The sequence below is a fragment of the Phocoena phocoena genome, chromosome 4, assembly GCF_963924675.1.
Source record: "Phocoena phocoena chromosome 4, mPhoPho1.1, whole genome shotgun sequence".
In the NCBI taxonomy this organism is placed as follows: Eukaryota; Metazoa; Chordata; class Mammalia; order Artiodactyla; family Phocoenidae; genus Phocoena; species Phocoena phocoena.
The window spans coordinates 20,456,502-20,480,949 of record NC_089222.1 but is presented as its reverse complement, the minus strand read 5'-3'; the positions used below and the strand labels follow the sequence as shown (position 1 = coordinate 20,480,949).

General features: G+C 50.0%; 1 protein-coding gene across 1 annotated transcript; it reads right to left on the bottom strand.

Annotated features, from left to right (window-relative positions):
* Nucleotides 1-16,329: 16,329 nt before the first annotated feature.
* Nucleotides 16,330-17,052, bottom strand: SOX14 (SRY-box transcription factor 14). Its single transcript, XM_065876881.1, has one exon. It carries the CDS (start codon nt 17,050-17,052, stop codon nt 16,330-16,332), a length of 723 nt encoding a protein of 240 aa, XP_065732953.1.
* Between the last annotated feature and the right edge of the window lie 7,396 nt (nt 17,053-24,448).

The window sequence follows — 24,448 nt, the reverse complement described above, 5'->3', positions numbered from 1 at the left end:
AGACGTGGACCAACCCCTCACCTTCTGTTTCTTATTCTGACATTTCACTGAGTCTCTACAGAAACACGGAGAGATTATCAAGTGAATCTAGACTGTACAGAAACAATGAGTAGATAATTGACTTAAAAATACACAGAGCTTTTCTACTTAAATATCGTGGGAAAGGAAAAAAGAGAGAAAAAGAAGTCTGGACTAATAAAGTAGTACACCTCATTGATTTCTGCCATGTAGATACAGTTTAATAATAATATATGACAGTCATGACATTTCCTGGGCATTTAGTATGTGCCGGGCACCAGGCTGGGCTCTCTGCATGTTATCTCATTTAATTCTGATAAAACATCTGTGGCAAGGCGTTGGGTTTGCTATTTTAATCCCCCTTTCAACTGATGAATAAACACAACCTGAGAAGTATATTAAGTAGCCCATAGTTATAGAAGTAGTAAGTAGCAGAAAACTAGACAGAGCTAAATAAAGTACAAGTAGTTTCTGAATGGGAATTACATTCACTCCCACCACTAAAGGGAAGATAGTAGCCTCCAAGGGTTGGCCTTGTCCTCCTCTGATCCTTTAGTGCCAAAAAGTGCTTGAGTGTGACTAGCACTCCATGACTATGGTTGAATGGATAAAGGTGTAGAGGGAAAGACAGAGGGGCAAGCCTGGGTAGGAGGTAGAGCAAAGGGAGGGGAGACCGCAGTGGGGAAAGAAGAATCAGCCTCCCATGGGGGTGGCTAACAGAGGCTGGCTCTGGGAAACATGCCTCAGAGAGCACAGAAGGAGTGGTGGGGCTTCCAGGGATGCAGTTCCCTAAGAGGATCGTGATGAAGTTGCAAGGCGGGGAGATGCCGGATGTGAGAACAGGAGATGAATGTGTTCTCTGACCTGGGAGCTGAGAAACCCACTGAAATCCCCCTTGCCATTTCCAGCTACTGACTACCAAAGAGGTCAATGTGTCTGTAATCAGAGAGGTTTTTTTTCTTTTCAGGAGGGAACAAATAAGATTTGTCCACGAAAACATTCCTAAACTATGTTTCTATCCCCAGTTGTGCTACGAGGAAAAGGAGTAACCCGAATAACGATGGGCAACCTGTAGCCATCTGGGAAGGGGAAAAAGGCTGGGGATTCTCTTTGTGTCATTTTAAAAAGAAAACTTATGACTCCACTTTGAAGAGATGGACAGAACAGACCCTAAGCTGATATTCACTATACAAAATACACGGGGAAAGGGATTTTTTTAAAGTGACAGAGAATAAATAGTAAATCCCAAATTACAGCTAATACTTATTAAGTGTGTGGCCTGGTACTAAGCACCTTACAACCATAATGTCTTTCAATCCTCAAAACAATCCCATGAGATTCGTGCTATTTCTGTGTCCATTTTGCAGATGAGGAAAGTGAGACCCAGAGAGGTCACACAGCTAGCAAGCAGCAGAGCTGGGATTCCAGTCTTGAGGGTCTGACTCCAGACTCAAGTGATCAACCAAAATGATAATCTGATGTCTGAAAAAGATGCAAAAGACAAAACGAACCCAAGACAGAAGAGTCTTAAGGAGTTAGTTATCGCTGCAGAAATGACTGAGGAAGGCCCCAAGGACTGTGGAGAAAGCGTGTGTTTACTTAAGGAAGGATAGAGACGCAGCAGGTGCAGGTCGAGAAGGCTTATAGGGTCTTGATGGAGAGCTAGGACCCAACGTGAGGGAGAAAAGATCTGTGTTTTCAGGGCCTCTTCCTAGTGGCTTTGTGACCGCAGGAAAGTCACTTAACTTCTCAAAACTTGGGTTTCTTCTGTAAAATAGAGATAATACCTACAGACAGGGTGTTCAGAGCTGACCGCATGGGAAGGCAGGGAAGCGGGGACGTGCTACACACATGCCTTATTGCAGCCTAGCCCCCTCAGGGGACGTAGAGCTACAAAGTAGTTCCAAGTGAGAAGTGTGGCCGAAGGAAAAAAAAGTAGCTTGTGAGAAGATCTCAGACTCTCAAATAAACGAATAAAGAAACCAGTATCGGTCTGCAGCAAAATACTTGATTTGTCGGGAGCTTTTTTTCTTTTATGGGGCCGACTGCATCCCTGGCTCTTTTTTTTTTTTTTTAACGTTTACTGAAGGCCACTTAGAAATCCGTGCTGGGAGTGACAAATACAAGGCCACCTCATTTTGGAAACAATCACAGACTTGGCGAGGCCACAGATGAAGAATTCAGCCCTCTTGGGCCACCAGGTGATGCAAGTTAAAAGAAATATCTGGGGGAAGATAGGTGGGGCGGCGCACAGCCTTGGGAACCCAGCTGACAGAGGAGACTGCATTCCCCAACTTGCTGGATCTGTCCGTGGCACAAAGACACTGGCGGCTGCCATCAGGGGACTGCTTGTAGTTACTGGCCTTCCCCTTTCCTTCCTGCCATCTCCTGTCCAGCCGACCTTCTTAGGGGATAGGCAGCTCCTGGTTTTAAAGCCCATCCAGATCCCTCCTTCCCACAGAGCCCCTCCTCTTTAGCCCAATTCCTGTGGAACCACGTTAGGTTTTATACAATATAATTAGTAGGTTGAAGCATTCCGAATAAGGAAATAAGGCTTAACACCACCAAGGAAGCTTTTAAAATTTATGAGAGAACCAGGTGAATCTTCATACCCTCCACCCCCAAGAGACAGTGCTAACTGCCTAATGCTTTCTTTCAGCCTCTGAGAAAAATAAAAGAAATAGAAGGAAAGCGTGCTGGGCCAAGACCCAAAAGACTTGGGCTGTAGACTGCCCTTTCCTGTTGTCAGGCTGTGTGACTTTGGAGAAATCACTTTACCCCTCTGACCTTTCTTCATTTTCCTCCGTGGTGAAGTGAGCACTTTAGATCAGTGTTTCTCCAAGTGTGTGACTTGAGACAGTATGATTGTAACAGGGGAAATTTTTAATTTCAGTTAATCTTACTAAAAAAACTACTGCAAAAAAACTCACCATTCATGTGATTATTGTGTAGGATGAGGCCAAAGTGAAAAAGTGAATCAAATGAAAGAAAAATCTAAAGTTACTAAAATTATAGATGGATGTGATAATAGAAAGGAGCCAGCCTTGACCTTCTGCCCCTTACCAAGGGCAGAGACCAAGACTGGCAGGCAGCCTCCTCCTCTTTAATGGCTCTTTTTGGTTCCCCTCTGCTCTGCCCTCCCAGCTTCTATCAGGGATTTCTGTCAACGTTACTGAGAAACCTTCCCCACACACCCAGTCACTGGTCTGTAGTCCTTGGATCCCAAACTGTAATTTGCATAAGTGATCATATGTCAACCAGAGCACTTCACAAATAAAAGTCTTAGTAAGGCCAATAGCATTTCAAGTCTCCTTTTAATTTTTTATAAAATTATCACATCTTGCCCACAGGTTTCTGCCCTTCAGTTCTCCAAGGACTCCCTCCTTCATGCATTCATTCGTTTAATATGACTTGTTAGGAATCATCTGTATGCCAACCAGAGAGGCGATTCTAAAATTAGAAAAGCCGGGTGGGGTGGGGTGGGGGGGGATGAACAGACATATATACACTACTATGTATAAAATAGATAACTAATGAGAACCTACTGTATAACACAGGGAACTCTACTCAATGCTCTGTGGTGACCTAAATGGGAAGGAAATCTAAAAAATAGGAGATATATATATATACGTATAACTGATTCACTTTGCTGTACAGCAGAAACTAACACAACATTGTAAAGCAACTATACTCCCAATAAAAATTAATTAAAAAAAAAAGATAAATAAGGGATTTCCCTGGCGGTCCAGGTGTTAAGACTTTGCCTTCCAATGCAGGGGGTGCAGGTTCGATTCCTGGTCAGGGAGCTCAGATCCCACATGCCTTGTGGCCAAAAAACCAAGACATAAAACAGAAGCAATGTTGTAACAAATTCAATAAAGACTTTATAAAAAAAAGATAAATAAGTACTAGGGATGTAATGAACAACATAATAAATATAATTATCACTGCTGTACATTATGTATGAAAGTTAAGAAAGTAAATCCTGAGTTCTTATCACAAGGAAAAAAACCTTTCTTTTCTATTTCTTTAATGTTGTATCTATATGAGATGTTGGCTGTTTAACAGACCTATTGTGATAATCATTAAAAAAAATAAAACCAGAGAAGGAAGGAGTAAATAAGCATGTTTCTGAACAGTTCTGTAACGTTGTGTCCAAAGGAGGGACTGGGCAATTAAGAGGCTTTGGAATGTCTCCATATTGCCTTAAACAGAAATATTATGATAAGTAACTTTTTGTTTATGGCATGCTTTGATCTTCCTACAAAGATGTGACAAATGCAAACTATTCTTAGCAAGAAAATGCAAAACCATTTGGTATACCACGATTGATATGCAAGAGCTCAGTACAGGATGAACAAGCAAAAAACAGTGTTCCCACCTTAAGGCAAAGACACAGAGGCTGGGCAGATTGAAAGAATCTGACTGAGGAATTCAGGGGCCCGAGAAGGGTAACCAACACACTATACCTTCACTTGCTAAGCTCCCTGGCACAGGAGGGCCCTCTGATGTGAACATCATGAAAGGAGTCTAGAAGGGACTGGGGACTCGACTTGTGGGCTCGGCAGGAAATCTGCCTGAGCCTATGGCCCTCCAAATCTGTGATGATTTGGGATTAGCTTGGTGATGTCCTGGTCCCTGGCTGTGTGTGTGTCGGCAAAACTTAGAAGCAGCTAGTGAGACTTGGGCCAAAAAAGCTGAAGCAGTGTGAGCCCAGCCAGTAAGAGGGCTCCATCCATGGTGACAGGAGATACTGATTCATTCCAATTCTGCATATTCTTTTCATCCACCTGAGAAAGGGAAAGCTTTGCAGCTCCTTCACCTTACCCCAAAACTCTACATTTTCTCCTCTTCCTTGGTCTCAACCTCAGCCATGAATTCCATGGGTCCTCAGCGGCCCCCTTTAACCACCTCCAGTGAGCCTTCGATTTTATAGATAGTAGTGGGCAGACAGTGAGCATTGGTATAGCAGTTTCATCGTGAGAGCCATAAGCCCTTGGGTGAGTTACTGAATGTCTCTGAGCCTCAGTTTCCTCCTGTGAGAAGCAGGGGTAATAGCAGTACCTACCTCCTGGTGCTTTAGGGAGAATTTAACAACACGGAGTGTCTAAGACACCTCACGTGCTTCTTTGCACAGAGCGCTTAATTAACATCCATCTAATAAACGACTGTGGTTCTCTCTTATTGCAAACAGAGTACATCTCCCCAGGGAAGATGAAGACAGAGCTTCAGAGTCCTGGAAAGAAATACAATCAATTAAAACATATCCCTAAAACACATTTTACTGAAAGAGAAAAAATAATCTCTTTTAATTCACTAGCTGAGATGGTACCTAAACAGTCGACAATGTTGGCTTTTCTCTCAATCACTGATTTCAAGGGATAAAAATCTCACCTATTTGAATCCAATGGACTGTCTTACCCACAAAACCAGGCACAGTCAATGCCCCTTGGAGTAAAACACAACTTTTGTGACTTCTTTTTCTGCATCTAAGCCAGGGAACTCAGTAAATGAATGGTCTGAGGCTTGGTGCTCAGACTTTGGCATCCATGCCAGGCAACAGCTCCACTGGACTCTGGGAGTCTTCCAGGCTTGTCTGATCGTAATCCACGGTTTGTGTCTTTCAGTACCATGGATTTCTCCTAGTAAGACAGTCAGAACTTTTGATGCTCTCCTCCATCACTGAGGGAAAGAGTATACAAGTGAATTGATACCATCAGTAGGGGACCAAAGCCCCATTATTAGGACTTTCATGATTCACTGGCAGTGGCCTGGCACTCCATCATTCCTTTCCCACCCCGTTTTATTGACAGTGGTGTGGAACCTTCACATAAGGGCTCTGGGTCCATTCAGGAAACGAAGGAATTTGAACCACAGGGGTTGACAAATACATTCACGAATCAAGGTCTTTCCCCCCTTATTAACTAAGGAATGCTGTTTTGACATCTAACTGAAAGAGGATGGCCAGAAGATAGAAATGAATACAAATCCCTTTTGGCCTCAGTGCAAAGAATTTTGTTTTTTTCTTTCTGAATTTATCCTACTTTTGAGCCCTCCCCAAATAAGAGGAGTGAAATCAAAATGGTAATTTCCTTTTTGGGGATAGTTTGTCATGAATCAAATTTACCTGTTTTCCTCCAGATTGCCTCGTAAGGGGGTGAGGGCTCCTTCTCTCAGTGGGTTTGATGCACATCACATTGCACAATGGTGGACAGTGGAGATAATCTAAATTCTGTTCCCATTAAAAGAAAAAAAGGAAGGCAAGAATAAAATGTCGCCGTAGAATGTCCTCTGAGAGTTGGCACGGGAGAGCAAGAGGCTGCCCCCAAAGAGGCAGGCAGTCGTGGTGTGCCACAGGAGCTCCAGAAAAGGCCATCTGCAGAAGGATGGGGCTAAAACAGAGAGAGACCGAATCGCAGGCGTGGCTTCATATTTGCTGAGGTAATTTCTCTTCCTAAAATAAGAAATCCAAAATCACTTCTGTGATCCCTCATTTTGCCTGTTTATTATAAAATGTGTTTTCAAGAAATGTCGGAGCAACTTCAACCATCTGCAAAGGGAGCAAAGGTTGTTAATTTGACAGATTGACCTCCTATCTGATGCCAACCCTCTCTACCTGACAAGTTGGCTGTGAAGGCTGCTACAGTGAGTTGTGTGATACACTTTGAATTTCACCAGGCCAGTGGTAACAAGGCAGGTCTGAACCCCAGGTGACAGCTGAAGATGCCACAGCATCAGATAGGGAGTCATTTGTATTTACACCTTGTTTGTGCTTACTTTAACTCAGTGTGTAACTTATTTATACACATATGTAAATGGCTTATTGTAAACCAAGAGTATATTTGGACAGAGAAGAGTTCAGCTTACCTGTTCTATAGATGACTTCAACTTTTTCTTGTCAATTTCCTTCTCAAAGAGAATTCAAAGCAAATGGAGCCTTCTTATTAGGTATAAGTATCACAAACAGTCCAGAGAACCCAGGATGTAAAGACAATGGTAAGGAGAACATTTTAAATGTCTTAAAGGCGTCTTCTCATCCAGTTGACTTATAAGCACTCACTTCAAATGAGTCTATGGAGTTTGAGGTGAGAAATATACACAAAACCTTTCAACTTCTGGCCAGGCTGTTACTCCTTTTGCCACATATTCAGTTTGCTTGATTAAAAATTAGATGGGAAAGTAAATGCATTACCACAGCATAAGGATGTGGCACTGGAAGAAACCGACATTATGAAAAATGATGCTGATAATTTATGAAGACCTAGGAAGGAAATTTCTGATCTGACAGCAGTGTTTACATTTTAAAAAGGAAAACTAAACACGAGCAGGAGGAGGAAGGGGAGGGGAAGGAATGAGAAAGGAAAAAACAAAAAAGAATGGAAGAATTAGTCTTCTGTGTAGAGGAACTTCCTCTTGTGGGAATGCATTTACTGTTTTCCTTAGTTGTGAAAACCATCATCAGATGTTGACGGTTGGTCTTGTCCTTGCTTAGGTCTGTAGATCTCCAATCATCCATTTGGGAGACATTAAAACAGTGGGTGTGGGACTTCCCTGGTGGTGCAGTGGTTAAGAGTCCGCCTGCCAATGCAGGGGACACGGGTTCAAGCCCTGGTCTGGGAAGATCCCACATGCCGTGGAGCAACTAAGCCCGTGAGCCACAACTCCTGAGCCTGCGCTCTAGAGCCCACGAGCCACAACTACTGAAGCCCGCGCGCCTAGAGCCCGTGCTCTGCACCAAGAGAAGCCACCACAGTGAGAAGCTCGTGCACAGCAACAAAGACACAGCACAGCCAAAAAATAATAAATAAATAATACATTAAAAACAAAAACAGGGGGTGATACTATATTACCCCTTTATTTGGGTGAAAAGTGTCTGTCATCATCTTTTATTTCAAGAAAAGTAAAAGCTATTCTTAAGTAATCTTCTCCTCCACTTGGAAGCCCCCAAATAACAGCACCTCTCATTTCTTTCTTGATATATGCAAATTTTGCTACACAATTATTCAGACCTGGCAACTTTTAACACAAGAGTTGATGCTGCTGCTTCATCCAGGTATGCCTTGATGAAGCAGGAAATCCTCAGGGAAATGTGAACTTGTTCATACCCATAGTAGCTCTTTTAATAAAACAATGCATTACTGAACCAACATCTGACTCTACATAAGGATTCATCCTTTGGTACATTTCTATGTTATATAAAGGTTTTCAACTGGTGAACGTCTTTCTATTGCATGCATATGTTATGGAAAAATAATTGCATATCCTCTGCATACAGTCTTTCAGGCTCAAACTGCAGCAAGAATGAAAGGTGACTATGGTTAAAATTTTGCCCTGAAATCATAATGTTAAATTGTCAGCGATATTTAAAAACAACAACAACAAAACCTTCTCTCTTTACCTATCTTTACCTACTTCATCTCACTCTCACATTATTTTAAAGAAAGGAAACTTCATTGCATATTCTAGAAAAGTATATTGGTGGGGCAAGATTTAACAGAGCCAGAGAAAATGTGCAAGGAGTGAGAAAGTGAATTGATGGATGGATGGTTAAATGAATATAAATGAACTGACACCTTTACAGGAAAATAACATTTCTTTTCTTTTTTTATTCTATAGATCAGTGGGTTTTGTATCTGTAATTCTTTCATATCAGCAAAGAGGAAATAAACTCTCATGTAAATCATTTTCCCCCCATCTGGAGCATATTAAAACCATGGCTTTTTTTTTTTCTTTTAAGCAGACTCTTTTTTCCCTATTTGCTTATCAGTTCATCCACCATTACATTTTAAATGAAATTGCGAGGCCCTTGTCCCTCCCCCAAATTTCAGCCTGATGTAGGAAGGTGGGAAGCAGACTTTTCTTGCTTCAGAATAGTGACCTAGATTCAATTACAGATAGACTCAGAAGAGAGAAGTGACACCTCACAATTTTCTTAGAAGTCTTGAAAAAATTAGAAATCCCAAAACAATACTTAATGGAAAAGAATCTGTTTATTTCCCCCATTCTACCGGCTTAACTTTTTCTCTGCCTTAATTGCATTGCTTTGGTCCATTTAATTGTTTCTGGTGTAACATCACAATAGGTTTCCCCTGGGATATTTACAATCATAAAAACGGGCATTTCAAGGAAATTTCTGAATTTGGTTTTTGAGAGTGGGTGTCTACATATGGGGTGTGTGTAATCCTGCAAACTGGTCATAAAAAGATGAAAAATAATCACATTAAAGGTATACTTTTTCCTTATGTTCTTAAAACAAAAAGCTAACAAATTACATTACAAAAGCACACTTCTTGTTATTGCATTGCAGACAAAGCACTGAACGGGGGGAAAAGTCAGGGGCATATATGTTTTACTGTTTCCCCAATTACTGTGAAAAAAAATGTGGTCAAAGAAATAGAAAGAGGGGAGAATCCTGTGATTGTGCTTATTGACTTTTATCACTAAATTAAGCATACAAATGACCTGAACGGGTGGCTTGGTATATTAAATTAAAAAAAGAAGAACAATGATTCTCTCTTCCTTTTCCCTCCCTCTCTGATCTCAGCCTGAAAGGAGTCTCGGAGAGATAAGAAAGATGGGATTCGGTAGCGCTGCTCTGGTCCGTCCTGCTTCTCCCGGGGCAGGGAGGCAGGTGCCTTCCACGTAGGATTTCCGTTCCGGGTTCACAAGAAGCGGTCACAAGCCGGGGCACGTTCCCCGCCACCTCCACCTTCCCCCCACCTCCAAACAAACACAGAAGCCAAAATTGGCTGTCCCAAGACCAACGCGGTGGGGAACTTTTGCGGTGCGTGAGCGCAAGGCAGGCGGCTGTGGGCGGGCGTGGATACCTCCACCCCCGCCGCGGGGTTGGAGACGCCCAGCGTAGGAAGAGGGCTGAAGTGAGCTCGCGTCTACGCGGGTATCCAAAATGAAAAACCTGCAAACTGCGCAGAAGCCCGGGGTTGAGGTGCAGAAGACAGAGCAGGGGTGTCGCTTGGGTTCTCAAACACCTCGCATGGATGAGTTTTCCTCGAGAGATTATTTCAGATCCTGGAAATAAGGCTCCGCTGGGCGCTGGCCGCGGCATTGGCGATATGGGTGCACGCCCGGCCCTGCGAAAAGAGTTCCCCTGGTCGCGCAGAGGAGCGCAGCAGGCTCCGGGCCCCGGGGGAGCCGGCGGAGGATTGTTTCATTTCAAAGTGAAAATCTGCAGGCTTTGGGAAACGATATTCAAAAAAGTATATAATCTCCATATGCCGCTCAATGGAGGATCCTCATAATTTACAGCGGCAGATAAGGCTAGAGGGTGTAATAAAAAATCTGAAGCCCTCCCCTCCCCCTCGCCGCCTCCCCGGAATTGCACCTTGGGCAGCGGAGCAGAATCCGGAATGTGAACTTCTCCCGACATATGTTTCCCGCAGATAAGTAAACAATCTGGACGTGAAATGGAAATGGTAATTAATGCAGTAATGCTGTTACACCTCGAGTGTGCAAATCCCATTGACTCGCCGCGTCACGGGGGGTGCCGGGCGAACGGGGACTAGAGGCGTGTGCCTCGGCCACCGGCTCCCTCCCTCTCCTCTCTCCTCCCTCGGTCCCCGGGCCGGGCGCCGGGAGAGCCCGCGGGGGTTTGGTCCGGCTGCAGGAAGTAGGGAGCCGCTAAGCGGCTCTCGGGACTCAAGGCTCTCCGCCCTCCGCCAGCTAGGGGGATGCGCCGTGCCACCTCTCCCGCGGCACCCAGAGCGCGCCTCATACCCACCTCCCTTCCTTCTCACCGCCTCTCTAGCGCCGGCAGAACCTCGGGACTCCGAGCTGCGGCCGGGCCCTGAAGCACCCCGGAGAGGCAGGGAGCGGCAGGCGGTGCCTGGGGGCCGAAGGAGGACCTGCGCCCTAGTGCGGTGTATCGTCCCGCACGCACCCGTCGGGTCTAGTGTTGCGTCTGCTCCCAGCTCCAAGGCCGAGTGCGGTCCGGCCGACACTCAAAGAGTTTTCTGAAGTCCCTTCCGCGCCTGCTCCGAAGGCAGGCATCCCGAATGAATTGCTTCTTTTCCCAACCCAAGAGTGAAAAAGTTTGGAAATGTCCACTGACTGCCAGAGTAGCACAACTCCTTCACTTTGCAGCAAAGAGGAAACCCGTGGACTCCTTTCGGTCTCTATCCGGCCAAGGCACCCGCTCCCTTCCCCAACTCGGAGCAAACTCTTCGGGCATTCTGGGGGTCGGAGAGGATGACCAGAGCAGAGATTCGAGCGAAGAGGACGGAGAACCTAGGGAGGTTGCCCAAGAACGTCCGGGGCCCGGGGCCCTTCCTGCTTCCCGCTTCCGAGAGCACAAGTCCCACACCCGGGCCCCGGGGACCGACCAGGAGTCCACGGAAGATGGCTCCTCTGGACGCAGGGCCGGGGTCTGGACGAGGAGGGGCTGCCGAAGCACCCTCTTTTCTACTTCAGTCCCCTCCCAGTGCCAGGGCGGACACTACCAAGCTTCGGGCTCCAAGCGCGCACAGAGCCTGGGTTAGGACGGCGGCGACCACTAGTCTCTGGCTCGGTGTGGAGGCCCTAGGATTTCTAGCGGCCCACACCCGCCCCCAACTTTATTATTTCTTAATTACTCTGTAGCGGCCCTGCGCCAGCGCTTCTGGTTCCAGGACAAGGCTCATCCCAGTAGCTCCAAGAAAGAAACCAGCCCAAGTAGCGCTCCGGCACCTGGGTCTGCGAGGTCTCCGAGGCCAGGGCCGGGCCAGAGGCTAGAAGTGCGTGGCCCTCGGCCGAGGCGGGAAGCACCCGCCCGGGCATCTCCTGAACCCCAATCTAATTGGCCCCTTCTGCCTCTGTCTGTGTTCCTCTCTAACACTCATACACAGGTACAATGCGCTCAGTGAATAAAGATGCGTTCTCAACACGAATCTCGTGAGTTACATGATATTCAAATTCAAATGACTTGAAATTCATTGTCCGCTTGAACAATGGTGACAAGGCCTGAGCTGGGGAAGAGCCGAAAAAAACGAGTCGAGTCCTCAAGGGCAGTCCTTGGCGCCACGGCTAGCCAAGTTTTCCAGGTCCTGGCAGTCTCGGATCTCTCCAGAGAAGCTGCCTGCGCTGGAGAGGTTTCCCTAGATGGTGTGATGTAATGAAAGTCCTCTAGGCCCCACCCTGTCTGAAATATCACCCCACTTTAGATGATTGGAAAGATTCCTGGAGGTTATCTAGATCCTGCTTTAAAATGCAAATGTTAAGGGGGGGGTGGTCTCAGAAGTCAGCCACTCACACTTCAGTCTGATTTACTCTAAGTTGCTGGTCTTTCCCATCAATGAAGTTAGCAGTTCTAAGGAAATTGATATTTAAATGAGAAAACTAGGAAACTGGAAGGGAATCAAAGGTGTTTGGAGTCGGATCCAAAACTGGGGAAGTGCAAGAAAGGCTGCAGAGGCTCTCCAGGAGAGACCAGGAGCAGAAGGGGGTCAACAATCCCACATCTCCCAGAAGAATGTGGCCAGTGTGCCCTTGAGCCAAAAGGCTGCCAAGGTTTAAGTATGAAAACCTAAAATTCAAACTCTGCCCCTGCCGTGCCAGCGCCGCTCGCTGCCATCCCGAGCAGCGTGTTGGCCAGGTCTCCTTGGTCCTAGGAAACACCCAGTAGAGGAAAGGCGGGGGCGAGCGCGGCTTGCTTTTGGGTCAATTTTTTTTTTTATTTTTTGGTTGTTGTTCCCTGGAAGCAATCGCACCCGCTGGCGAGAGGTCGGGGCCTGCCCTGGAGCCCCTGCTCGAGGGAGGCCCAGGTTGAGGGCAGGAGATGTCCCGGACTCCCGGGCCGAGGGACGCGCGCCAAGCGCAGAGAGGTCCGCGGAGTCGCCTCCTGCAGGGTCTCGGGCGCCCCGCGCGCCGAAGGAGCTCGCTTTCTCCCGACCACGCAGTCTGGCCAAAGGAACTCTTGGTTGCTCTTTGCTGCGCGTCGCGCGCCGGGGAGAAGCATCTCTCCTCGACTCCGGGCGGGCGGGGCGCTGTTCTCCCTACAGGTTTGCTTTAATGATTTTCTTGAAAGAAAGAGACAGTTGTGAGCAAACAGGTTTGACAGGGACTGCTCCCCACCGCCCCCCCCCCAACCCCAGGGGATTTCTTTTTGTCTGCGCCTGACTTCAAAGTCGTAATCGGCCCCTGTCAGCGGCGTGACGGGGAGGATTTGGGCTGTTTGTTGGGGCGAGTCCCGGCTGCGCACCTCGGCGGAGGCTCTGCGGCCCGCGGGGCGCGGGAGGCAGGGCTCAGGCAGGTCCCTGCGGGGGCCGAAGCTGGGGCCGGGCCTAAGGAGCGCAGACAGCTGCACAAGCCCGGCTGCCAGGTACGGGGAGGAGGTGTGATTGGCAGAAGCTGCCCGAGCTAGGTCTGCGGCTTTAAGTCCGGGACCTGCGCTGGGCCCCCTGCTCCCTGCTGGCTGGAAAGAAATCTCAGTGGCCCAGCCGCGGCGCACCGGCGCCTCTCAGCCACGGCGCACCCCAGTTTCCCGGAGCTCCGTTCCGAGTCCCCAGGGCCGGGCTCAATCTGGAACCCTGGTTTCAGTTTTCCAACTGCCGCCGCCCGAAGCCTTCCATACTCGGACCCACTTGGTGCCCCTTCCCAGCCTAACCCCGCCTGGAAGTCTGCTGGGCGCTCGGGTGGGGCCGTGCGCGGGGTTCCTCCTCGGGCTGGGGCACTCTGTGTACTCAGGGCGCTGGTGCGCCGGGCTCTGCGGGGAGACACCCAGACCCCTGTAAGCTTCGTCTTAAGAGATGTTAAGGGACACTGAGCTATGAGGGAGATCAGAGCGGTTGACAGGACTGTCAGCTGGGGTTATATCAGACAGCGAAACCGCGAAGCCTCCACCCTGGGCCTCCTGGGCTTCCTAGGGGGCGGGAGGAGGGGCTTTCCCCAAGCGCCCGGAGCCCCCAGACCGGACGACCACCAGAGGCAAGTCACTTCCTAATTGTTTCGATTTGTAAGAGGGTTTTGTGATGCTAAGTAAGCGTGGCGCAGCCCGCCCGGCCTCCCCCCACGAGTCCCCCAGCCCGCCTTTGTTTACCTTCGCCTGATCGCTCATTTATTTATCTATCTATTATTTATAGGCGTCCTCTCCTATTCAGCGCCCGTGTATGTTAATTGTGTTATACCATTTAATTCTAACATCGGTCTCCAAAGAGCTCTTAATGAGAAAAGCATATACAACACGGATCACTTTGCTATTCAGCTCAGCCAGATGGACAACTGCTAACTTTTTTTTTTTTTTAATAATGAAAATCCCCCTTTGACAAAGGGGCTCAGATGAATAGGCTCCAAATAACACCTCAAACACTTCTAATTGTTTTGAGGACAATATGCTAATCCGTGGTTTTCGGCTTTGGTGTCTGTTGACCACATTTCCGTGCACTTGGCGGCCACCGACTCCTTTGGAAATGGCAGAGGCAAGCGCAAAAATCCCTCAACAGCAGCAGAAGGCAGACAAGCCGCTCGGCTGCCGCCACCCCCACCCAGCACCATATCAAAGCCAGTGAGAAAGGCACCCGACCTACGGAGAAACACGCGTGAGCACGGCTGTGGCAGTGAGAGTGGGGCGGGGAGACAAGCAATGGGGGGGGCACCCTTCGATTTTGAGAAAAAGTTCCAAAGAGTTGTTCTGAAAGCAATCAAAAGGTCCTTTCTCCCCATGAAAGCCAGAGCAATCTTCAAGCCAACATTCAACCACCGGGGATAAAAAAAAAGGCTCTTTTCCTTGTTGGATTAAAAAAAAAGGCTCTTTTCCTTGTTGGATAAACACAAAGGGCTATGAGTTATTTAATTTTTATGATGTTTTAAGAAACTCCTTGTAGGAGCCGTGTCACCATCGCCTTCATTTTCCCTTTGAACCTGCAGGGTCTTAGTAAAAAGTCTCCCACCGTCTGAAGCGGGGACCTACAGCATTTCTTAGACTTTTATTTTTGAACTTAGAAACGAGTATCAAGCCCCCAATCCCCAGCAGACCCAGCAACAGCGTTTTCAAACACCTTGTTAAAAAAAATATCCATTCCACCGCTCTTCCCCCAGCATTGAACTTAAACACCCACCGCAGGACGAGGTGCTCTGCGGGCAACTGCTTCCCTGTAGGCTCGGCGCTTCTTTCCATTCCTTTGGAGTTTGGTTAAAAAAAAGAAAATGCACTCAGATCTCAGAAGTCTGGGTCGGCCTTTGTCTTAGTTCAATCGCTTCTCGAAGTGGTCTGACCACTTTGTGAAAAACTCAAGGAAGGAGTGATGTCCCAGGAATGGATACCTTTGTCTGGCCTCTAAAGGCAAAAAGTGGATCCCGAGGGGGCAATCGGGACAAACCCTAGACTCTGGGCCCCTCTGCACCTGGCCCACGGGACACCAGGCTCGGCCCATGCAGGCCAGCCGCCAGCCGCCACTGCTGGAGTCACTTTATGTACGCTCAGCCTCCCAGAGACCCCGGCCCCCGCGGACCTGGCCTCTCGACTTCAGATTTTATGCACATCAAAGGTTACTTTTTGCAATGACAGATTGTCTTTATTCAAAACGTCTTTGTTCAACAAATGAACAGAGTAAGGAGGTGAAATCCTTCTAGGTACATTTCCAAGACATTGTCAAAACATTTATGACCATTTAGGATGTTTTTATTCTTTTAATTTTTGTTCACTTTCTACTTCCTGACTTCATAACCTGACATTCTGTCTAAAAGTAAACTTAGGTCTCTAGGAGCACTGCTTTATACAAAGTAAATAACCATGTGGGTCCTTTTGTTTTACCTTTAAAGAAGCAAACACTATCATAGCATGATTTTAAATAGAAATGTTTCCCTTTCTGTGGTTTTAAACTTTTAAGCCTTTTCCCCCACACATGAAGAGCAAATGGCACCTAGTTGTGTCTGATGGCAAAACACAGAGACACAGCTAACTCTTTCTTCAGGGTGCAAAAGAAAAAAAATATGCATATTCTAGATATAATACCAGGATCTGGGAGTTCTGGAGTCCAAAGCCCATCAGAGGCAAGAGAAGGGGACATAAATAAAGCAAAACTGCCTACTTTTTTGTCCAAAGGGGGTGCAGTCGGAGGTTTGTTTGGGGACAGTCGGGGTAGGGGCAGCTGTACAGCTGTCATAACCGTTCGCAAGTTTCTGGCACCTGTCTGCGCCTTGGGTCCGGGAGGATGCCCCTGCCATCCCCGTGGAAGAGAGAGAGAGGCAGAGTCTGGGGTAGGGTAGGGGGTGGCAGCAGGACTGACCCCTAGGCATCTGCAGGCCCCGGACAGGCGCAGAGGACGGGGTGCAGACCCCGATTCCAGGCCGCCCTCCAGGTCTGGTAGGCCGGGTTGGGGGTTACATGGCCGTGGCGTGGGCTGACGAATAAGGGTCTATGCCAGTCTTGGTCATGCCCGGGAAGAGGATGTAGGCGACGGGGGGCTGCAGGGTGGAGGCAGACCAGGCGGTACAGTTACAGGGCACCACGTAGCCCGGGTTGGTGGGGGACGGGTGCGTGTGCGTGTGCTGGCTGGGACAGCTGAGGCTGCCGAAAGCGCCGTTCTGGTAGCCCAGGGTGGACGCGTAGGGCAGCGCGCCGGTGGCCAAGGTGTGGGGCACTTCACCCATCTTCTGGATGGCGCTCGAGCTAAACTGCGCGGGGTCCAGCAGGGAGTAGGGCGCCGAGGCGGGCGGCAAGAAGGCCCGGGCTTTCTCGGGCGCGCTCAGGAGGCCGTCGGAGGCCCCCACGGGCAGGCCGGCCGCCTTGAGCGGGTCCGTGTCGCCCAGGTAGGGCAGGGGGAAGACATACCTGTCCTTCTTGAGCAGGTTCTTGGGCTTGCGCCGCGGCCGGTACTTGTAGTCAGGGTGCTCCTTCATGTGCTGGGCGCGTAGCCTCTTGGCCTCGTCAATGTACGGCCGCTTCTCTGCCTCGGACAGAAGCTTCCATTCGGCGCCTAGGCGTTTGCTGATCTCTGAGTTGTGCATCTTGGGGTTTTCCTGGGCCATCTTGCGCCGCTGGCCTCGGGACCATACCATGAAGGCGTTCATGGGTCGCTTGATGTGGTCTGAAGGTTTGGACATGGTCCGGGAGGCTAGGCGGTGGGGATGGGCAGTGCAGGGGCTCTGCAGGTGAGCCTGGACGCGGTTGTCGGTCTGCCTGTCAGTCCGTCCTGAGCCGGGGCTCTGCGCTCCCCTCGCCTCCGCACCGCAGAGGGGAAGCCAGAGAGAAGCGCTCACCCCGCAAAGTTCAGCTGATCATGCCAGTCTCGGCACCTAGGCAGGTCCCGGGGGGCGAGCGGGGGCAGGAAGGGCGGGGGGAGGAGAGGGAGGCCGGCCGGGGGGCTGCCGGCACCAGAGGCTGGGGCCCAAGTACCGGAGTCTCTGGGATTGAGTGGCCAGGTAATTTGCTGGCGAGGGCAGGAAGCTCCTCCTTCTTCCCCTCTCCACCTTCGCCTTTTCTGGTTCTCTTCTCTCCAGTGTCTACGGCCGTGGCACCCTCCCCCCCGCCCGTGGCTTTCCCGTAGCTGCCTCGCCTAGCGCAGCACCAGGCTGAGAATGCGGGGAAGCTGGTGAACGAGAGCCAAAAGCGGCGAAGTTCAAAGGCGAGGTGGGCCAGGACGGCACGCACTCTGACATAAGCGCGGGGCGGCGACTCCCCAACCTGGGCGCCAATCAGCAGCAGAGAAGGCGAGGGGGCGCACCTGCCAACGCGCCCGCGTTGGAAAGAGGGAGCGCGACTGCTGGGGGCGGGGAGAGGTGTAAGGGAGAGACCGAGAGAACGGAGCGGCCAGCTCCGGACCGGGGACTTGGATTCCACCTTGTTTCTGGCACTGTCAACAAATAAAACTCTTCTTGCCCGTTTCCTTTCCCGGTTGTGCAAAGGAGAAATGGGGCTTCGAATACAAAGACCCGGGGAGGGGGCAGCAGAGGGAGCAAGCCAAGAGAGCGTGTTGATAAATAGGACAGCCTCGCCACGAAATGCAAGGACAGCACTTTCCCCCACTTGTCAAAGATCCTTGGAAGAGAAAAAGAATGTATCAAACTCAGGTTAAAAATTGAAATAAACTTTTCGCGCCGTGTCCTCGGCGGTCCGTTGGCTGCGTTCTCACGGGACGCCGGTGCGGCTCCGCCTCCACCCTGCCCCGGGATGCTGCGCCTTGGGCGAAGCGCAGGGCCCCGGGCTAGCTCAGCCGCGCGTTCCAAGCCGATGCCCGAGGGCCTTGCGTCCGGAGGTGCAGAGTTTTCAAACCCTGGTTGGTGAGCCTTGAAGAGCACCGCGACCCGCTGTTCACTTTCGTAGAGGGGTCGGGGGATGGAATTTCCATCACGATTCCTATTTATGTTACTATTATTTAGTGTTTTTAAACCTCCAACTTTCCACATCTGTCCAAACCGGGAGGGCAATCTGAAGGCCGGCTAGCGCCCGGCGGGGCGTGTGGTTTTCCCCGCTGCCCCTTCAGCAGCGGCCCTAGAGCGTAGTCTCAGGCTGTATCCGCACCCAGGGTCGGTTTGTCCCCAGGCGTCTCTTCCCACCCAGCGAGAAAGCGAGACTCGTTTCTTGCGTCAGATGAGCATTCTTCGGGTACAGAGGACGAAATAACCCGCGGAGCCAACCTGCGCGCCTGTTTCCTTTGAATAATTGCCTGCCCGATGTGAAATGCCCTTGGGGGAAATATTTATTAAATGGAAACCATTGTCCCAGGCCCAGCAGGACCTGCGTGTGTTCCAGGCTTATTGGCTTTTGCACCAGCCTCTCTCGGGAGCACCGACCAGAAACGCGCGCTGCTCCTCGGGCTTGGACCGGTTGGGGGTGGGGGAGGTAAGCAGAGAACGAGGAGGCAGGGAGAGAGGGTCTTTCTTTAGCAGGTACTGTGTCAAGTTTGAGGCGAAGGCTTTGCTTCTCCTTCCTACAATTAGAAAGACGTGTGGCATTTCTCATCCTCAGCGCGCTCTTCAGAGAGGTGGGCACTATGCCCATTTTACAGATTAGGAAACTGAGGCTGGGAAAGGCTACGCGATTTGCCAAAAGTGACTCCAATGGAAAGTGGTGACGCCGGGTGTACAGAATTTGAAAAACTTACCTGTTTTTTTTTCCCCCACCCCACGCGGTGCCACGTCTGAGGATTAAATAGTGCTGAAGCCAAACGCGGGCCCCTCGACGAGACTACTGTAGCCATCGAAACCTGCCATACGGATAAACTGCACTGGAGGACTGATCCTCAAGCCTGCTCTTGATTTACTCAGGCTCTTGTCCGAGACCTGGCCTCCCTGAACATAGACCTCGCGCCCAGAGAGCCACCTCTGCGTGGGCTCGCGAGCAGGTGCTGTCTTCACATTCCTCTCAGCCCCAGCCCCGGCCTCCACCTGCCCTCTACCCCTGTTTTCTCGGCAAGAGGTTTCATTTAGCTTTGGGTACCAGGAAGTAGAAGCCCTTTCCAGCCCAGTCCGGGGAGGGTTTCCAAGAGTGGCTGGCAACTGCAACTCAGATTGGACCAGCCTGCTGACTTAGCGCTGTGCTCAGAGCCCGCCAGGGATCCGAGGTCCAAGGACCAGGCCATTCGAGTTCCACGGGGCGATCTCGACCGTTTGCGGAAGGAATGACAGAAATGTTCACATCTGCAGAGAGGTATAGGGTCCGGCAGGACCCTCCAAATCTCACTCAGGAACCCTCAGGGGACACTAAACCCACAGAGAGGTTTGTGTTAATGCAAACCAACCTCTTGAAAACTGCTTTAGGAGGGAATCTGGCATGGGGTCGTAGACCCCTTCTCTCTTTCCAGCCTCCAGGCCAACTCAGTCCTTTTGTCCCGAGGCAACTCGGGGCAGGCGCGGGCTCTCCTTCAGTCCTCATATTTCCACTTCCTCTTCTTGTCCGCGTTGCTCTTTAAACATCTTGCGCTCAGAGCTCTGCTCGCAATCCAGGAGTCCGGAGAGAATTATTACAAAGGGCGCACAATGGTGGCGTGGCAGTTTGTGGGCAGGGCGCCCCTGACCACCCAGGGTTCCGAAGCCCCAGGCTGTTTGGGTCACGCTGCACTGACTCTGGCGGGAGCCAGCATCCTGCAGCTCATCTTGGCCTTGAGACTTGAACTCCGCGCTGCGAAGGAACTCAGCGTTGAGGGGCGCGCTCTCCCCGCCTGGCATCGCGGCGTCTCCTAGGCGGACGGCGCAGCCTCGTACGCCCCTTACACAGAGCTGGCTGGCCACCGGTTCATTCAACACTCCTTAACGCTGGGCCTGGCTTGGTGCTGTCTCCAGCCCATGCCTCTACCTCCTTCTGGGCTGCTTTGTCCCTCTGAGCTCTGCCTCCCTGCCAGGCTTAGATTCCCGGGCAGACGTCCTGGAGAGGTGGCTCCTGGGAGAACCAGCAGTTTTGGTCACCACCGGAACAGGTCTTAAGACAGAGGTCGCCTAAACGCGCCTCCTGCTTTATCCTCAGCCTGAAGCTTGGCCGAAGGCCACTCTCCAGGGCCTAAGACCTCCCTGGGATGTGGCTTTTCCGCTTCCGCGGTTGCCTACAGAATCTGCGCGCACGTCCTCAGTACGCGCGTCTTTGCGCAGCGCAGTTACTCAAGGTCCGCCGCGTGCGGTCCTGAGCCTGGTGTCTGAATCACTGAGTAACATGGACCCGGTCAGCGAACCGTCGCTGTTCTGGTCGAACGAAGGAGAGAGGCCTCGGAGGTCAAGACCCAATCCACTTCTCGCCCGCCCCCTCTCCCGTGGCGCCCCAGCAAGATCCAAGATGCGCCCTCCTCTCTTCTGGCTCTGGGCCTTTGTAGGGAGCACTTCCCCTCTCCTGTCGCCCAACTCCTTTGCGTACCTCAGGTCTCTTTCAAGGCTTCACCTCCTCTGAAGGGCCTTCGTTGATTCCCGAACTGGGCTAAGACCCCCTTCTATGCTCTCCCTCTATGCCCTCTCCATCTCACGCCCTCTTCCCCAGCCTCGTGTGGCGCCCTGTCGCAGCCCATGCAGTCCACCAGCCATCGAGCTCCTCGAAGGTGGTGGCTGCGTGTTATTCATCTTTGAGTGTCCAGGGTCCACACACCGCCGAACGCAAAGAAGACACCGGATAGTTTCCTAAAGCTCAGGCTTAAGCTTTTCCAACAGGCCTTTCCGTGACTTGCAGCTGAGCGGACAGGACCCCAGATGCAGCCTGGTAGAGCCAAACGTGGAAGTCACGGGCCCCCAGGCCTGCCCCCACCTGCTTGGCCTCAGTGCACTGCCGGCCTTCCAGCCTCCACCCCACCTCTCTAGTGGGAGGAATTGCTCCTCTCCTAGGCCTCCTGGACTGAGCGACAGCCCGGCGCGGAAAGGAAGATGCGCAGACCCTGGCTTGGAGAATGTGGTTCGGAGGGTGGAGGAGAAGAGGAGAGCTTGTCACGCGGATCGCGCCCGTCGGGTTTTCAAAGAGGCCAGGAGAGTCGCCGCGTCTGGACAGGCCGAGGTGTTGGGCACGCGCGGGACGCCAGCCCTGCCGGCTCACTGCGGCCCCTCTGGGATTCCCGAGAGGGACTGAGGGAAGTTCCAGGTGCCGGTTTCGGGGAGTTTGCGCGCAGCCCCGGCTCCCGCTCGCTGCGGGGAGTGTGAGCTTGAGACACACTCAAGGTGTGCAGCTGCCGGAGCGCTGATCCGGCCCACTCCCGAGAGGCGACAGCCCAGGGGCCAACGTTGCAGATGGTAAATTGAATCTTAGGAAATAATGCACTTTTGGTTAAATCATAAACTTTTACCTTTTCTTATTACAAAAAATATTTTAATATTTGGCTCCCCTGCTTTTCCCCTTTTTCCTGTTTTCTATTTTCAAATTCAGAGACCCAGGGCTGTGGTCCTCTTAAAATATTTCCTGGTAATTGCTCTAGGGTCTTCCTTCCAGAACCCAGCCCAGCCCCGGTGCTTCTTGAAAGTTTGTAAAACTCCAAGTGTCCCTCGCAGCCAAGATGGCACAGGAGGGCGCGGCTTCCACCAAGAAACGATGAGAAACCAAACAAAACCGGGTCTCAGTCCTGGAGCGCCTGCAACAGCGTGTTTGCCGCCAACTGGCAGAGCGAGCTTAGTGGGCTGAAGGACACTTCTGTCTCAAACTCCGAGTGTGCCCAGGTAAGGAGATTTTTTGATACTTCAAACCACCTTAATTTGAGTAGCTGGGGTCTGTTGCAAGCAGACATCACTTGATTCACCGACTTGGTGCAAGTTAATAGAGGATTGCATAACATCTACACAAGCCTCCCAGAAAGGGCAAGGGTTGGGAGCAGGGGTAGGGCTTTGAAATCTTATTCATTCACTAACGGCTATTTATTGAGCACCTACTATGTGTCAGACACCATGCTGGATTCTGGGACACAGCAGTGAACAAAACCTGCAAATGCCCTTCTCCCCTGGTACTTACAGCCCAATGGGAGGACAGACATAAACTGAGAAACAAATCCTGGGGTGATTCCTGGCTCCACCATTAAGTAGTTCCATCACTTCAGGCAAAGTACTTAATCCTGTCTGTGTCCTGGTTTCCTCACCTGCAATGGGTATAATGGATTGTTATAAGGATTAATTGAGTTACTATGAGGAAAACCCTTAGAACATGCTTGGCCTGTGAACCTGCCCAATAAATAGATTATATTGTTTTATCATTAAATAAATATGGAGTTGATTTCTGATAGTGATAAGTGGCCAACAGTGAATCAGGGTGATGAGACAGGGACTGAGGGAAGGGTGGTCTCATTTACGTTGGGTGCCCAGGGGCCTGAACCCTGGAAGGCGCCAGACTGCTGAGGGAAGGCGGGGGGGGGGGGGGGGGGGGGTAAAGCAGGAGAAGTAGGAAATACCACCACCTGGGAGAGAGACTAACTGAAGGTACCTGAAAGATTTAAGGAGCCAGTATGGCTGAAACCTGGCCATGACCTTGGGGAGAGTATAAGGAAAAGGCTGGGTGAGGTCGGCAGAGCCCAGACTATCTAGGGCCTTGTAGACTCCATAAGGAGTTCGGGTTTTATTCTAAGTGTACTGGGAAGCCATTGGAATGAGAACCAGCAGAATGATTTAACGACAACCCCAGCATACACAAATTATTCATTATCAGACACTCTATTATGGAGGAATCTCACCTCCAGTTATGGGCCAGAAACTTCATAAATGGACAGATTTTTCTTGGCCCTGGAGTCAGCTGCTTGACCATCCCTTAAAGAATAATGCCACCCTGCTGAACGCTTTGGAATCCTCTTCTCTCTCCTTTCCCCGCTGGAAGCCAAGGAATAAACCAAGGGATGGTCACAGCTGTTCACGATTCTGAAAACATATCCATTGATATTCTGTAAATATTAGCGGCCTGATGGGTCCCTGACTTACTCTTCCCACTTCCCACCAAGTAACGTTCTCCTACTTCCCTGTAGAGAGCATGAGGCCTCTGACTTGACCCTTTCTGGAGATACTGAGTCCACATTTAGGCATCTTGAATGTCTCAGCCTGAGAAATATAGGAGTTGTATGTGAGCAAGTGAGGTTTCTTAGGATTAAAAAATATCCCATGGTTATAAGAACAGGAAAGACACATTTTGTTTCTAAGAATAAAAGCCAAAGGAATGTCAACATTGTCTGCCTATCCATTGGGTTTTATTGTGTTCAGGTGTTTCATATGCATTAGGGCTCCCACAACCCCATTCTTCTAATGTAAGAATCCTTGGTCAGCTTTCATCATAAATAATACTCTTTAAGACTCTGTGTTTGCCTAATGCAATCGGCCAAGTTATTGGAGCATACCTTCTCTTGCCAATTTTATCACAAATTATACAGCGCAGAGGATAAGACCAAACTCTGGCAACAAGCCCCAATCGAGGATCAGAATAACACTTCCTCTTTTTGTGGTAGCTGCCTTTGCTGCTCCCAATATAAACAGCAGGAAATATTAGGGCACTCAGCAGTTGCAAAAGGGGTCACATTAAGCATGCTTATTTTTGTGTACCTTTTGTTTCTTTAAAGCATCATTTTTACATGTCTGAACACGAACAACCCTTAACATTTTATTTAACAAGAAAGTCATTGAAATATTTATGAAGTGAATTGATGGTTATGTAGAAAGAGCTATAAAAATGAATTTTAAGACCTAGGGCTTCTAATTACTGTGAGACCTTGGGCAAATCACTTGACTTCTCTTGGCCTCAGTGTAACAAATTACTCCAAAACTTAGTGGCTTGAAACAGCAAACTTTATGATCTAATCTGGTTTCTGAGGGTCAAGAATCCAGAACTAGCTGGGTCGTTCTGACTCAGAGTTGCTTATGAGAGTGTGATCAAGATGTTGCTAGGGCTGCAGTCATCTGAAGGCTCCATTGAGCTGGATTTGCTTCCAGGCTCACTCATGTGGCTGTTGGCAGGAGGTCTCAGTTTCTCATCACACAAGTCCCTCCCTAAAGACTGCTCACATCATGGCAGCTTGATTCCCTTGTGCAAATGATCTGAGAGGGACTGAGACAGAGGCTTGGTCCACTG